This window comes from Elephantulus edwardii, unplaced genomic scaffold (assembly GCF_000299155.1).
Source record: "Elephantulus edwardii isolate Elephantulus edwardi_28Jun2011 unplaced genomic scaffold, EleEdw1.0 scaffold00011, whole genome shotgun sequence".
In the NCBI taxonomy this organism is placed as follows: Eukaryota; Metazoa; Chordata; class Mammalia; order Macroscelidea; family Macroscelididae; genus Elephantulus; species Elephantulus edwardii.
In genome coordinates this window covers 16,648,994-16,663,183 of record NW_006399761.1, presented here as the reverse complement: position 1 = coordinate 16,663,183, position 14,190 = coordinate 16,648,994, and the positions used below count along the sequence as shown (strand labels likewise).

The 14,190-nt window shown below is 40.9% G+C and overlaps 1 protein-coding gene across 1 annotated transcript in view; it reads right to left on the bottom strand.

The window, feature by feature from the left end:
• VRK2 (vaccinia related kinase 2) overlaps window positions 1-14,190 on the bottom strand; it is a 107,320-nt gene that overhangs the window by 60,094 nt on the left and 33,036 nt on the right. The window contains exons 5-6 of the mRNA XM_006880937.1: window positions 10,904-11,009; window positions 8,883-8,975 (exon numbers count right to left, since the gene is read on the bottom strand). Of these exons, the coding sequence (XP_006880999.1) occupies window positions 8,883-8,975; window positions 10,904-11,009 (199 nt within the window). The remainder of the gene's footprint in view (window positions 1-8,882; window positions 8,976-10,903; window positions 11,010-14,190) is intronic.

Sequence of the window (14,190 nt, the reverse complement as noted above, 5' to 3'; positions counted from 1 at the left end):
TTCCACTTATAGGATATTCTGGAAAAGGAAAAAACTATTCTGATAGAGATTCCTGGCACTTGGAAAGAAGGCTGGTTGAACAGGTGAAGCCCAGGAGATTTTCAAGGTGAGGAAATGATTCTATATGCTACAACATAGTTGTGTGGAAGCAGGATATTAAACATTTGTCAAAGCCCATAGAACTTTAAAGAACTGTATATAAAAACCTCTGGAAAATATGGGTTCATATTCCCAGATAACCCCTCACTCCACGCCCCCCCCCAAAAAAAACCCCCAAACAGAAAAACTTTTGGAAAACAATTTCAAGTATCAGTAACTTCCAGGCTGGCACTCAAAATGCAACCAAAAAAACTGTACGAAACAAACTCATTAATAAAGAGTGTGAAGGAAAGGACACTTATCTAAGTAATGAGTTAAGTACATAAGAAACTTGACATCATCACCATATACGAGAGGACCACGTTTCAGTACAGGTTAACAATTCTGAAAGCAATGCAAATGCAACCTGAAAACGAAAAAGCAAGGAAATGGAAGATGAGGTAGGAAAGTCAGGCTTCTTCTTATCAGGGTCGGAAGACACCGATAAACAAGGCAAGAAAGCTACAATGACTCATGCAGTTTTAATCAAAATTAGAGACAGCAGTATAAACTCATGGTTGGCCTGATGCAGACACATGGGATTACATACAGAAACATTTATGCCGACATGCACATTCAAGGTCTCGCACACATACTTACATCTCCATGCTCGTTTAGAGAGAAGAAAGACCATAAGAGACCGCCCAGGACCTACGAGCTAACTTAGTATCCCAATGTTTGTTTCTAATTTTTAACCCCACAAAAGAAGCACTTTCAGGACTTGGACAGGAAGTAGCAAAGATGAACCTAGAGTAGCCAGGAGTTAAGTGCTCCAAACAACAACAACAAATCTCCCAATCACTGGGATATAATGATTTATCATTGTAACAGCAGGATATATATCACGGTAACAGCAGATATATATCATTGTAACAGAGGGAGCCCCCGTAGCCTAGCGGCAAGAAGCTGCACTACCATCCCAAAGGCATGAGGTTCGAGGCCACCAGCTGCTTCGTGGGAGAAGGACGGGCAATCTCCTCCTGTGTGACTCACTGCCTCTGAAAACCTGCTGGAGGGTCAGCTATGGGTCGGTTCCGATTCAATGGTCCACAACAGCAGCAGCAGCAGCAGCAGCAAAAGGGAATAATGTGCAGAACTCAATGATTCTAGATTATAATATATAAAATTATTATCCATTAGTTTCAAACTGAAAACTCACTGCTGTTGAGGCTGAACTGACTCACAGCTGACCTCGCAGGGAGGTTTTCAGAAGCTGTTAGTCGCACGAGAGACTATCCGTCTTTCTCCCCTAGGACAGATGGTCCACGCAGCCCACCTGGCCTTGGGTTGATAGCACAACTCCTGACCCAGTAAACCACCGGAAATTAGAAATTATTTAAAAAGTAAAAACGACAGCAGCGAAGAAAAAATAAACAAGGAAGACAGAGAAATCCTTTGGGAAACATCAGACAAAAGCCAATTGGGGGACAGAGTACAAATGACATGACCCATTATCCTAAAAACTACCCAGGTTATCAAAGACAAGGAATGAGGAACCACTACAACTGAGAGGCATCTAAAGAGAAAGCAATACTAAATATATCTTGATATCCTAGAAGGAAGTCTAAAACAGACATTAGAGAGAAACTGAGGAAATCGGAATACAATATGAACTTTAATTAATAATATTAACTAAATTTGACCTTAAATATGATTAAGTATGCCATGTTCCCACATACTGTCAAGTCGGAACTGACTCAGAGCTGACCCTCCAGTGGGTTTTCAGAGGCAGTTAATTGCACGGGAAGATTTTGCCCATCTTTCTCCCAAACTATGACATGTTGTTATTGTTGTTAGGTGCCATCGAGTCGTAGTCGACTCATAGTGACCCTATGAACGAAAGGCGTGAGCACTGTTCATAGAGTTTCCAGAGGCAAGCCATTTCAGAAGTGGATGCCACTCCTGCTTCCAAGTTTGTTTTAGTCTGGAAGCACCAGTAAACACTGTCCACCATGGGTAAGCATTACAACGTTTGGCACATCAGTGTCACAGTGTTCAGCATCACAGCAACCATGAGTTACCTCTGTGTAGCACAGACCACTACTATACCACCTAGAAGAAAGTTTGACAGTAAAGTATGACATAGCATTATGTATATGAAATATACTGCGTTAAATAGAACACATAATTATTTCTAAAACATATCATTTATTAACTATAGCCTAACAGGCAGCTGCACTGCACTCCCAAAGGCACGCAGTGGTTCAAGGCCACCAACTGCTCCCCAGAAGAAGGATGGGCAATCATCTCTGCCCATGCAATTAAATGCTGAAAGAGAATCAAATACCATCTTCAAAGTGCTGACAGATATTTTCAACACTACATCCTAAAGCAGTTTTAAACTGGTCTAAAGACATTTTCGACCACTAAACAAAGCCAAGCCCTTGCCATGGAATCAACTCATAGCTGGTCCTCTCGTGGAATCTGGGGAATCTCCAAAGCGCACAGGAGGAGAATGTCTGTGTTCCTTCTAAGGAACTGGTGGCGGATTCGAACCATGAAAGAGATGCGCCCTCTGGGTTACCAGCACAAATTAGAATGGGAAAAGAGCAGGTTCTGACTACGCAGAAACTTAAAGAAATTTACCTGAAAGACAAACACAGATTTAAAGGAAAAGAATGAAAAAATACACATCACACAGACATTAATTTTAAAAAGTTGTCATGGTTGTACCAGTATCAGAAAAATAGATTTTAAAGAGGAAGTATCTGTGACAAAGGGGATATTTCATAATGTTAAAGGACACACTTTGTAAGAAAGCTATAAAGCCTTAATATGCACCCAATATATGTAGATATTTGATATTATAAGATATTATATGGAAGCTGTAAAAGCCTTAATATGCAACAAATAATAGAATTCCAGGAGACATCAAACGAAACTTAAGTCTGATAAAGGTAAAAAGACATGCCTGGGGAGCAGAAAGATAAATTGATAATGATAGTTTAAGTTTCCATAACTCTTACCTGTAGAGATGTAATTTATAAATATAAGTTAACCAGTGTGATTTCATAGAAATTTATAAAACAGAGACTGATCATTTTTCTCCCTCTAAGCAACTGGTGGATTTGAACCATATGCTTTTGGGTTGAGAACTCAACTCCTTACCACTGGGCCAATTAATGGAGAGTTGTACACCATGTCATGGACTGCCAAGAAAACAAATCGGTCTGTCTTAGAGAGGGTGAAACCAAGTCTCTCCATGGAGGTTAGGATTTTGAAGTTTCGTCTCACATACTTTGGGCACGTGGCCAGGAGAGAGTGGTCCTTGGAGAAGGACATCATGCTCAGAAGGATGGAGGGACAGCACAGGAGAGAGGAGACCCTGGATGTATGGACTGATAGAGATCTGGGGTAGTGGGGGTTGGTGTGTCGGAATTAGTGACACCGGTTCAGGACAGGGCAGGCTTCAGAGCTGCTGTACACAAGCTTGCTATGGGTCACAGGAGACTTGATGGCACATAACAACAACAACAATGAAAACAGAGGCCGAGACTTATTATCTTGAGACAAATTATCCTGAGACTGGCTCAGTCAGTATAGGGCAGGATTCAGGGCTGCTGCACACAGCATCGCCATGAGGTGCAGATGACTTGATGGCACGTAGAAACAACAATGAAAACAAAACCAAAAATCAATGTTGGAAAGACCACCCGTTCTCCCATAACTACGTAAGCACTTGGTCAGCAGAAATACTTTTAGCAGGATGTCAGATCCCTCAATCTGCTCTACATAGTTTAACACAACTACGATGAAAAGACTACAAGGATTTCTGTCAGCAATTGACTGGCTCAAGCTAAAATATGATACACGGAATACAAAGAAGCCATAATAATCAAAGGAATTTTTAAAAAAGGAGTTACGAGATTTACACTTCCTGATTTCAAGAATCAGGAAGTTAGTTTCTGTGGAAATGATGGCAAAATGATTAGACTTAAGGCAACACTAGGACTGTTGCTATGTACCATGGAGTCAGTCTTCGACCTCTGGCGGGTTTTCACAGGCAATAACTGTCATGGGAGGAGACTGCCATTCTCCTGATGAACAACCAGTGGTCTCAAACCACATACCTTTGGAACTGCAGTGCAGCTCCTGTCCCGAGGCCACCAGAGTTCCCTACAGTAATCGAGACAGCATAGTGCTGGTGGTGAGATAGATAAAATGACTCTATTTTCTACACAAAACACACACACACACATAGTTGTAAAAACAAATTACAACTTGTGTCCAATAACAACTTGTGTCATGCTCTAGGACAAAAATAAAACAATCAGAAAAGAAAACTCTAAATTGAACTTCATATATATGGTATGTTTCTCCTGGTTTTAAAATAATAGAATGAAAAACTAATTCACCGATGCAGAAAATATGGAGTCAGACCTGACGCATATCAGAGCCCCCCCCCTCCAGTAGGAGAAGATCACCCATCTTTCTCTAGTGTAACCACCAGAGTTCCCTGCAGAGCAATACATGCAGTAGAAAAATCTAACAAGGAACTCCTGTTCTCAAAACACAAAGATCTCTTTAACAACCCAAACGGAAAACAACTGAATTAAAAACACAAAAAAGTCAAAGAGGCATCAAAGAAGACATACGGGTGGCAAGTTAAGCACAAGAAAGACGCTATTATGAGTCATTAGTGATGAGTCCTGCAAATTAAAACCACTAAACACTATCACACACCTATTGGAATTGCTAAATTATTAGAAAAGACTTGTTATCAAGGGTTGACAAACTGCAGGCCATCACAGAAGTGCAGAGAGAAAGGCATTATGAGACCATCACTCTGTTAGATAATCTGGGGGTTTTAAAGTTAACTACACACACAGAAAATGACCCAGAATGTACATTTCCAGTTATTTAGCCACAAGAAAGAAAAAGATACACTTGCACAATCTGAAAAGGAATGCATAGTACAGCAAGTCTATTCATTATTGCCAGAAACTGGAAACAATTCAAATGTCTATCAGCAGGTGAACAAATTATAGTCATGTTTAGTGAAATACTATGTGACAAAAAAAGAGAATACAATGCTGATGAAATGTAACACATGACTCTCAAGAGGCAGTACACTAAGTGAAAGAAGCCAGATCGGAAAATAATAAAACCTCTGTTAATTCCATTTATACTACTGTTACTTCAAATGTAAGGGCTACAGAAGCAGAACTCACTTCTATCACTGCCAAGAGGGTGGAGGTAGGAGGAAAGCCAATCAAGAGGGATTAAGAGCACTTTTGGGAATGGGGAAAATGTTGGACATCTTGGCTATCGTGGTTGTTAGCAAGGTAACAGGTGTCAAAACTCATCAAACTACATACTCTAAAGGGTGGGCTGTACTATTTGTAAGTTAAAACCTCAATAGACTTGACCCTAACAAAAGAATGCAGACTTTTAAAGGTTTTTAACATATTAACCAATTGCCCTTTTATTAACTTAATTTTCCCCACTCCTGTGCCCATCTAATTTACACTCTGACTGGCATTCACCAATGTCTCCACCCTTTATCAGCCTCAGTATCTCCACGTTATTATTCTAGACTTTTCCAATTGGATAGGTTTATTTAAAAAAAAAATAATAATAGTGCCTTGCTGCTGTACAGAGGTAACTCGTGGTTGCTGTGATGCTGAACACTGACACTGACATGTCAAATGTGATAATGGTTACTCATGGTAGACAGTGTTTGGTGGAACTTGCGAATTAAAACAAGTTTGGAAGCAGGAGTGGCATCCACTTCCAAAATAGCTTGTCTACGGAAACTCTATGAACTTGGAGAAACAATGAAAGTTATACGAGTTATTCAAGTGTTCAGGTCTGTCGTTCATAGAGTCTAAGTCTACAGCTCGAAGGCACTTAACAATAATAACAACATAGAGCTCTGTGGGCCTCGTGGATAGAAAGGGATGCTACCAAGCCACAGGTGGGTGATTTTCATATGCGGCCCTCAGGCTGGGTTTTAATTGGTTTTGGTCAAATATTCTTCTAAGTGGTATAGCACTGGTCTATCCATTTGCTGTAGAGGTAACTCATGACTGCTGTGATGCTAAACACTGTGACACTGATGTGTCAAATATGAGAATGGTCACCCATGGTGGACAGTGTTTGGTGGCGCTCCCCAATTAAAACAAGCTTGAAAGCAGGAGTGGCACCCGCTTCCCAAACAGCTTGCCTCCGGAAACTCTATGAACTTGGAGAAATGATGAAAAGTTATGCAAGTGTTCAGGTCTTTCATTCACAGGGTTGCTCTGAGTCATCTACGACTCAACAGCACTTAACAAGAACATGTTAGTTTCATAGTTTTCTGAAAAGTTGTATTTTTTTCCCACAGATGTCTGCTCATTCCTTTACATTTTTAAGAATGTATCTCCTGTTTTTTTGTATTATTTCTTTATAATCGGTTACATACAAAATGTCTTCACTCTCAGTGCCTTCTAAAATTGGATCTGCAATCAATACTCTTGGTATAAGCAGTCAGGAGACCAGGAGAGGCACTGCACTGTGAGACTATAGTCTGGGACCTCTCCAAATTACTTAGGAGTAATAACGCCAGTTTGAGGACTAGGGTGTGTCTGATTCGGTCACTTGCTATGCATCTGAGGGCTGAACAATGACTAAGGATGACAGAAGAACTGACGCCTTTGACCTGTACTGTGAGAGAAGAGTGTGTGCCTCCCAGGGAGCTCTGATGGCCTCAGGATAGGAAACTGCACTGTAATCCCTAAAGCATGTGGCGGGAATCCACCAGCTGCTGCATGGGAGAAGGATGGGCAATCTCCTCCTGTGCAACTTACTGCCTCTGAAAACCAACTGAAGGGTCAGCTTTGGGTTGGTTCTGACTCAACAGTATCGCCTTCCAGTCAGAAGCAACAACTAGCTGGCTCTCCAGCAGGTTTTCAAAGGCTGTGTATCACAGAGGAGGAGACTGCTCAGCTTTCACACTACAATCACTGGTCAATTCAAACCACCAAAGTTGCCAAATGTTGCCACCAGAGTGCCCTATAGAATACATTAGTTACAAATATGTGTAATAAATGTCTCCCAGTTTCTCATCTCATCACCTTTCATTATTTTACAAGTTTTTCAATATACATGCATTTCAAGGTTTTAAATCTGCTAGTATTTTCTTTTGTGATTCCTTCGGTAGTACTTTTACTTAGAGAAATACTCTTTTCCAGACAAGAAAAGTTAAAAATTCAAGTATGTATATATACACACATATAGAAATGTGTGTGTATATATATATACACACACATATATACACACACACATGTTGTTCTTACGTGTCGACTCATAGCGACCCTATGTACAACAGCCCTAAACCCTGCTCTGTCCTGTGCCAATAACACTGTCTCCGACACACACATCCCAATTACCCCAGTCACTGAATCAATCCACCTCATAGAGGATCTTCCCCTCCTGCGCCATCCCTCCACCCTCCCAAGCATGATGGCCCTCTCCAAAGACCAGTTCCTCCTTACAACATGTCCAAAGTATGTCAGATGAAACCTCAGAATCCTTGCCTCCAGGGAGCTGCCCGGTTTAACCCTCTCTAGGATGAATCTGTTTTCCTAACAGTCCATGGTACCCTCAATACTCTTCTCCAGCACCACAGCTCAAAAGCACCAATTCTCCTTCTGTCCTCCCTAGTCATTGTCCAACTCTCTGATGCATAACAAGTGATAGCAAAGACCATGGCCTGTATCAGATACACCTTAGTCTCCAGAGAGACACCATTGCTCTTCAGAACTTTGGAAAGTTTATATATAATTTGTTTACATAAATATATAGATCTATATGACATACAGATATGAAATACATATATGAAAAACATAAAATATATGTATTAAATGTATATATGAAATATATATATGAAAAACATGAAATATATATACGCAATATATATATGCAATAATACACACACACACACATATTTTTTCCCCTAACTGCTTCACTGACTCAATAATTTAATCCTTTACACCGACGCTTTCGAACGCTGTGAAACCTGCAAAAAAAGAGAGGAAAAACTCTAACAGGTTGGATTGATACGGTAACTGTAACAACACAGGCTGGAGATGGTGAGTGTGGCACAGGCCAAGGGTGAGATGTGCTGCTGTGCGGAGGGTCCCCGAGACCCCAGGCACCCACTGCCACCACCATCAGCACCGGCTAAAAAACACTTCCAAACCACAAGCGGGTCGTTTACATTCAATTCCATTCCTCCAGCAACACAGTTCCTCAATAATATTAGTCATGTTTCAGGTGCTAAACAGCCACGCTGACGAGTGGCTACAGAAGTATACAACCTAATCAGGTCCGTTTCCATTACTATCAAAAGCTCTATTAGAACTGCTCCTCTATTTAAAGCTTAAGTGGCTCCATAGGAGACACGAGGAGGGATTGTGACTTGTGTGGGGTTTTTTCCCTTCTCTGTATTATCTTTCCCTTCTCATTGGATTCTGATGGTTCCTTTGTTTCTCAATATTTGCTGAGAAGTTCACACTCCTAGTTGGCCACTTCTTCACAAACGTACCCACTAACAAATTACCTGACCCCTATGCCTCTCTGTTTCCTCATCTTAATTACTCGTTAGTACAGTGCAAGAATTAACTTCGGTAAGTGAGGTAAGATGAACTGCAGCATTCATCATGCACGTTCTTCTCTCTAAACTCTCCTAGGGGAGGAGTCTGTGGCTTTGGGAGACTCAGTGAGGATTCTTCCTCAAAACAAAGACTTCAGAGGACAGTTACCTGATCTGGATTTTTGTAACCCAAAAGTAGATTTGCTGCTTTTATATCACCATGAATATATTCATTTTCATGTATGTATTCAAGCACATCCAACTAGAAAAAGAAAAAAAGTATAGGTTATACCACTGTCTATTTAGAACTCATCATAAACCCGAACATTTAGGAGACAGAATAACATGTATACATCATTTTATTCATTTGAACCATGGCCGCCTGACCCACTTCATAACTATAGTTGATTACTCTATGCCAAACTATCACTTCTGAATGGTTACGTATCTTTTTTTTCTACTAATTTATTTACAAAATTTGAATACATTGTTTTCATGAACAAATTCTTTCAATTTCCCTCACCTCTCTACTCATCAAATTGTTCAACCCAGGTGAGGGTGAGTGGGTGGGGAGAAAATTGCAACAATGAATGAATGGATCTCCAAAATCTCTGTAGATGTTCACTGACATTAATAATAATTTAAAAAAAGAAAAAAAAGCAACAGAAAAGAAAAAAAAATTGTTCAACCCCATGATTAATCCCCTCCTCCCCCTGCACCTCCTCGTCCCTCTGCTTCCAGCCTCTCCCACCCCTCATGGATCCTTACATTCATTCTATTACAATGGCTTTATACAATATTTATCCTTGTGCGGCAGAATTAGTTCACTCAGCATCACGCTCTCCAGTCCCTCCAAAGTTAGGTAATAATTTACAAAGTCATTGTTCCTGTGCGCTGCATAGTATTCCACTGTGAATGTACCATAATTTCTCAATGGTTGCTTATCTTATATTTGGTGACTCTCGTAGCTAAAATGTTTTCAAATGAAGCTCTGATGGAAGGGAACTGGAATTTAACAGTACCCAATGACAAGGTAATGGATAAAAGTCACTGTATTGAAAAGGAAAAACACAGAATACAGTGAAAGAGATCTAAAGTGAAAAAAAATCACACATCCACTCAGCAATTTTTCATCCAAACTATAATTATTACATTTTTCTCAAATAACACACAGGTGCTATACTTGTTTTCCAACTGATTCTTCCTGCTCTCATATCAGGAGTTATCTTCATAAGCAGTACTATGCCTTTTTTTTTAACATGTTGATTAAAAAAAAAAAACCACAACAAAACAAATGGGCAAAGCCTATTTATTGAAATACCCCCAAGGGGAGGAAGTCTTGGCACACTGAAGTGAACCACTCTGTTATCTGCATAAAAATATAGGTTTAAATCAAGTGTAACACAAGCCCACGTCAATTGTCATGGAGAAAGGTACAGGGACAGACAACTCCTAGCCTCATGGTTGAAGCATGATACGTACAGATAAGGCTCAATAAGCTCTGGTTGGGCAGATGGATGGATGGCTAGATGAGTGGGTAAGTCGATAAATTAATGAGCTCTATTTGCTACACTCAACTTAGCATCAGTTATTGCACTCTACTTAAAAAGAAAAAAAAATAATAAACTAAAAGGAGGCTTAGGCAAACCACACACAAACACGATAAGACAAATACATGTCATAAACAAAACGTGTGCACGGGTGCTACTAAGTTTTCATTGCTTCTTGTTTGGCAAACTGTATAAAATTCATTGCCACAACTAAGTAGTTCTGCTATCACAAACTCATAATAAAAATTCTACAGCACTCCTCCACAATCACACGTTCAGTCTGGCCAATAATCTGTTTTGCCATCATTTGCGTTATTATAAATACAACTGACAAAAGAAGGGTTATTCTTATAGCAATGGAATCGTGTTCTGATAAGTGAAAACAAAGCTGCGAGCGAGAAAAATTAAGACTGTAAAACCGGTGCCTAATTGCATCTGTAGTGCCAAAGACAGCACGTTCTGTCACTTACGTGGCCCACTGCTATCAATTTCACCAAAATAGCCTCTATTCTCAATAAGTGACATTTCTAGGGCAATGAGGCTTCCTTCTCAAGTAATTCCACAAAGAGCAAAGATCTGTATATTTTAACAAGCAATGCATCTGAAAGTGGGGCATGTCAAAGAAGCCATTCCTTCTTACCATCCGGACACCTAAGTGCAGGACCGTCGACTTCGTAAAGGTGCCGTTCAGGCCTAAGAGCTTCTGCAGATCGATGCCTAGTCTTTCCATTACCATAAATCTGTAACTGGAAGAAAGGGGCATCACAAAGAGATCTTCCTCATCTATGGAGACTTGACACTGTCTATTGATGAACTGAAAACCAGCAGAAATACTCAGCACCTCCCAAAGAAACAGGATGCAATCTGAGCACTGAGAGGACACTTACACGTCAGTGCTCCCGCAGCTCTCTTGCAGAAAGAGTTATGACTCAATGTTTATAGTTCTTGCTCTGGTAGGAGATTGATGTGCTAAACCAGGTGCACTGATGTCAGTCATGAAAACAGAATGGTGGTGTTAACACTTACCAGGTGCTGTTGACCTGAGGAAGACTCCTAGCGAACCTATGAACAACAGATCTGAACCCTGTCCTATCCTGTGCCATCCTCACCACCTCTGACATACTCAAGTCCATTGGAGCAGTCATGGTGTCAATCCACCTGGTTGAGGGTCTTCCTCTCTTTCCTCGATTCTACACCTTTCCAAGCATGATGTCCCTTTCCAAGCAACAGCCTCTCCTAGCAACATGGCCAGTGTATGTGAGACAAAGTTTTGTTATCTTTGCAGTTGAGGAGCACTCTGGCTGAACCTTCTCCAAGACGTATCTACTTATTCTCTCTTGGCCGTCCATGGCACATTCAGTACTTTCCTGCAACACAATTCAAAAGCATCAATTCTTCTGTCACCCTGAGTGACTGTCCAGCTCTCAGACGTACAGCAGGTGACCCGAAAGACTATGGCCTGAATCAGGAGCACCTTAGTCCTTAAACTGACATCACTAAAAACAGAATAGTCTATTTTAAGTAGATAGTCTTGAACTAATAGTCGTGCTAATGTGAAACCTATACTTGGACCAGGAGGCAGTCGTCAGAACAGAGCAAGGGAACAACACTGCATGGTTCAAAATTGGGAAGGGCGTACGCCAGGGATGCATCCTATCTCCATACCTTTTCAGCCTATATGCAGAACAGATTATCCGGGAGGCTGGGCTCTATGAGGAGAAATGTGGCATCAGGATTGGTGGAAGATCTAACAGTCTGTGTTATGCAGATGACACAACTCTGCTTGCTGAAACTAAGGAGGACCTGAAGCGCTTGCTGCAGAGGGTCAAGGACTGCAGCCTCCAATATGGATTGAGGCTCAATGTCAAGAAGACAATGATTCTCACCACTGGGCCAATTGGCAGCATCAGGATGGATGGTGAAGAGACTGAGATTATTCACAGCTTTAGTTTGCTTGGCTCCACAGTCAACACACTTGGCACCAGTAGCCAGGAAATTAAAAGGCATATTTCCATGGGAAAGTCTGCTGTTAGGGACCTCTCCAAAGTACTGAAGAGCAATGGTGTCTCTTTAGAGACTAAAGTGCGTCTGATACAGGCCATGGTCTTTGCTATCACTTGTTATGCATCAGAGAGTTGGACAACGACCAAGGACGGTAGAAGGAGAATTGCTGCCTTTGAGCTGTGGTGCTGGAGAAGAGTATTGAGAATACCATGGACTGCTAGGAAAACAAACAGATTTGTCCTGGAAAGGGTTAAGCCGGGTGGCTCCTTGGAGACAAGGATTCTGAGGCTCCGTTTAACATACTTTGGACATGTTGTGAGGAGGGACAGGTCCTTGGAGAGGGACGTCATGCTTGGTACGGTGGAGGGACAGCGCAGGAGGGGAAGGCCCCCTATGAGGTGGATTGATTCAGTGACTGGGGTAATCGGGATGGGAGTGTCAGAGGCAGTGCAACTGGCACAGGACAGAGCAGAGTTTAGGGCTGTTGTACATAGGGTCGCTATGAGTCGCAAGCGACTCAATGGCACATAACAACAACAACAACAACCATCAATGTCTAACAATTGACCTGGCACAAGTTATTAGACACATAGAAAATGTCCTTCTGATGTGGTTTTAGCCTTATAAAACTAAAATAGACATGCTCTCTGTATTTGTTGTTGTTGTTGATTGCTGTCAAGTCAAGCAAAACTCATAGAGACCCTACGAACAAAAGGCCTGAAGCCTTTCTATAACTATCGTCAGCTCATACGAGTGTTTAAAGACAGCTGTTTAGGAAGTGGACGCCACTCCTGCTTCCAAATTTACAAGGCTTTATTTTATATAAATGCATAAAAGTCATGATTCACAAGTGCCTCCCCCCTCCCCCCATGCCTCAATGCCTTTTTAAATGTGCTCTTTCCTTTTCCGTTCTGTTCAGGGTCCCCTCCTTTTTTTGCCTAGATGATCACATCAGTCTCTATTCAATTTGTGCAGACACATAAAAACACACGTATATCAGAATTCTTCAATCTTCGACTTACAAAAAGAACTGGGATCTTACCAAACGCATTTTTCTGCATCTGCTTTTCCCCCCCCAGAAATCCTTTCGCATGAGGAGGCCTTTCAAGTCAACAGACTTAGCTCCAGCCGATCATTTGCATAAGCCACAAAACAGACCACAGGGAGTTCTGGGGACAGAGCGGGAAGGAGTTGCAATGCTAACACAAAAGGGAGAGGTTCAAGTTTACCAGCCACTGGGAGGGAGAAAGGTGGTCAGTCTCCTCCCACGGCACTTACCGCCTCTGAAAACCTGCTGGAGGGTCAACTAGGAATCGGTTCAGACTCATTGGCACATGACAATATAATATTATGTGAATACGCCATAATGCTCAGTCATTCATTCCAACTATCCCTGCTCTTTTACTTTTGTTTTTAGTAGCCTTTCATTGTTTTTCAAAATGACACCTGGTTCATTAGCTTTTTATATACAGTTTTGAAAAATTATCTAAGCAAAAAGACTAGGCTATGAGCCTTTTTACTTACTACCTGTGTTAAAAGAGGCATTACCTTTATGAAAAGGCTATTTGAAAGGATAAAATAAGATAACGTTAAGTTCAAATCTTTGCCATGAAGTACCTCACAAATGACAAATTACCAAAAAAAAATTATGATTTTAACATGAGATGAATGAAAGACTGTGAAATGCAATGTGCGTCATTTGACAATGATGTACTGTGAAAATTGTTATATGCAAAACAATATAACATTTTAAAGAATCATTATTTTAAAATTATGTATCTGCAACTGATAGTCAGATATAGTGGTTTGGTGTTTTTTTTTGTGTTCTTTTTTTAAATTCTAGAAAGTCTTTGCTTCATCTTCCCTGAAAAGATGGAGCTTAATTACGCCCTGCTCTTGAGTCTGAGGTGAACTTTGCATCTT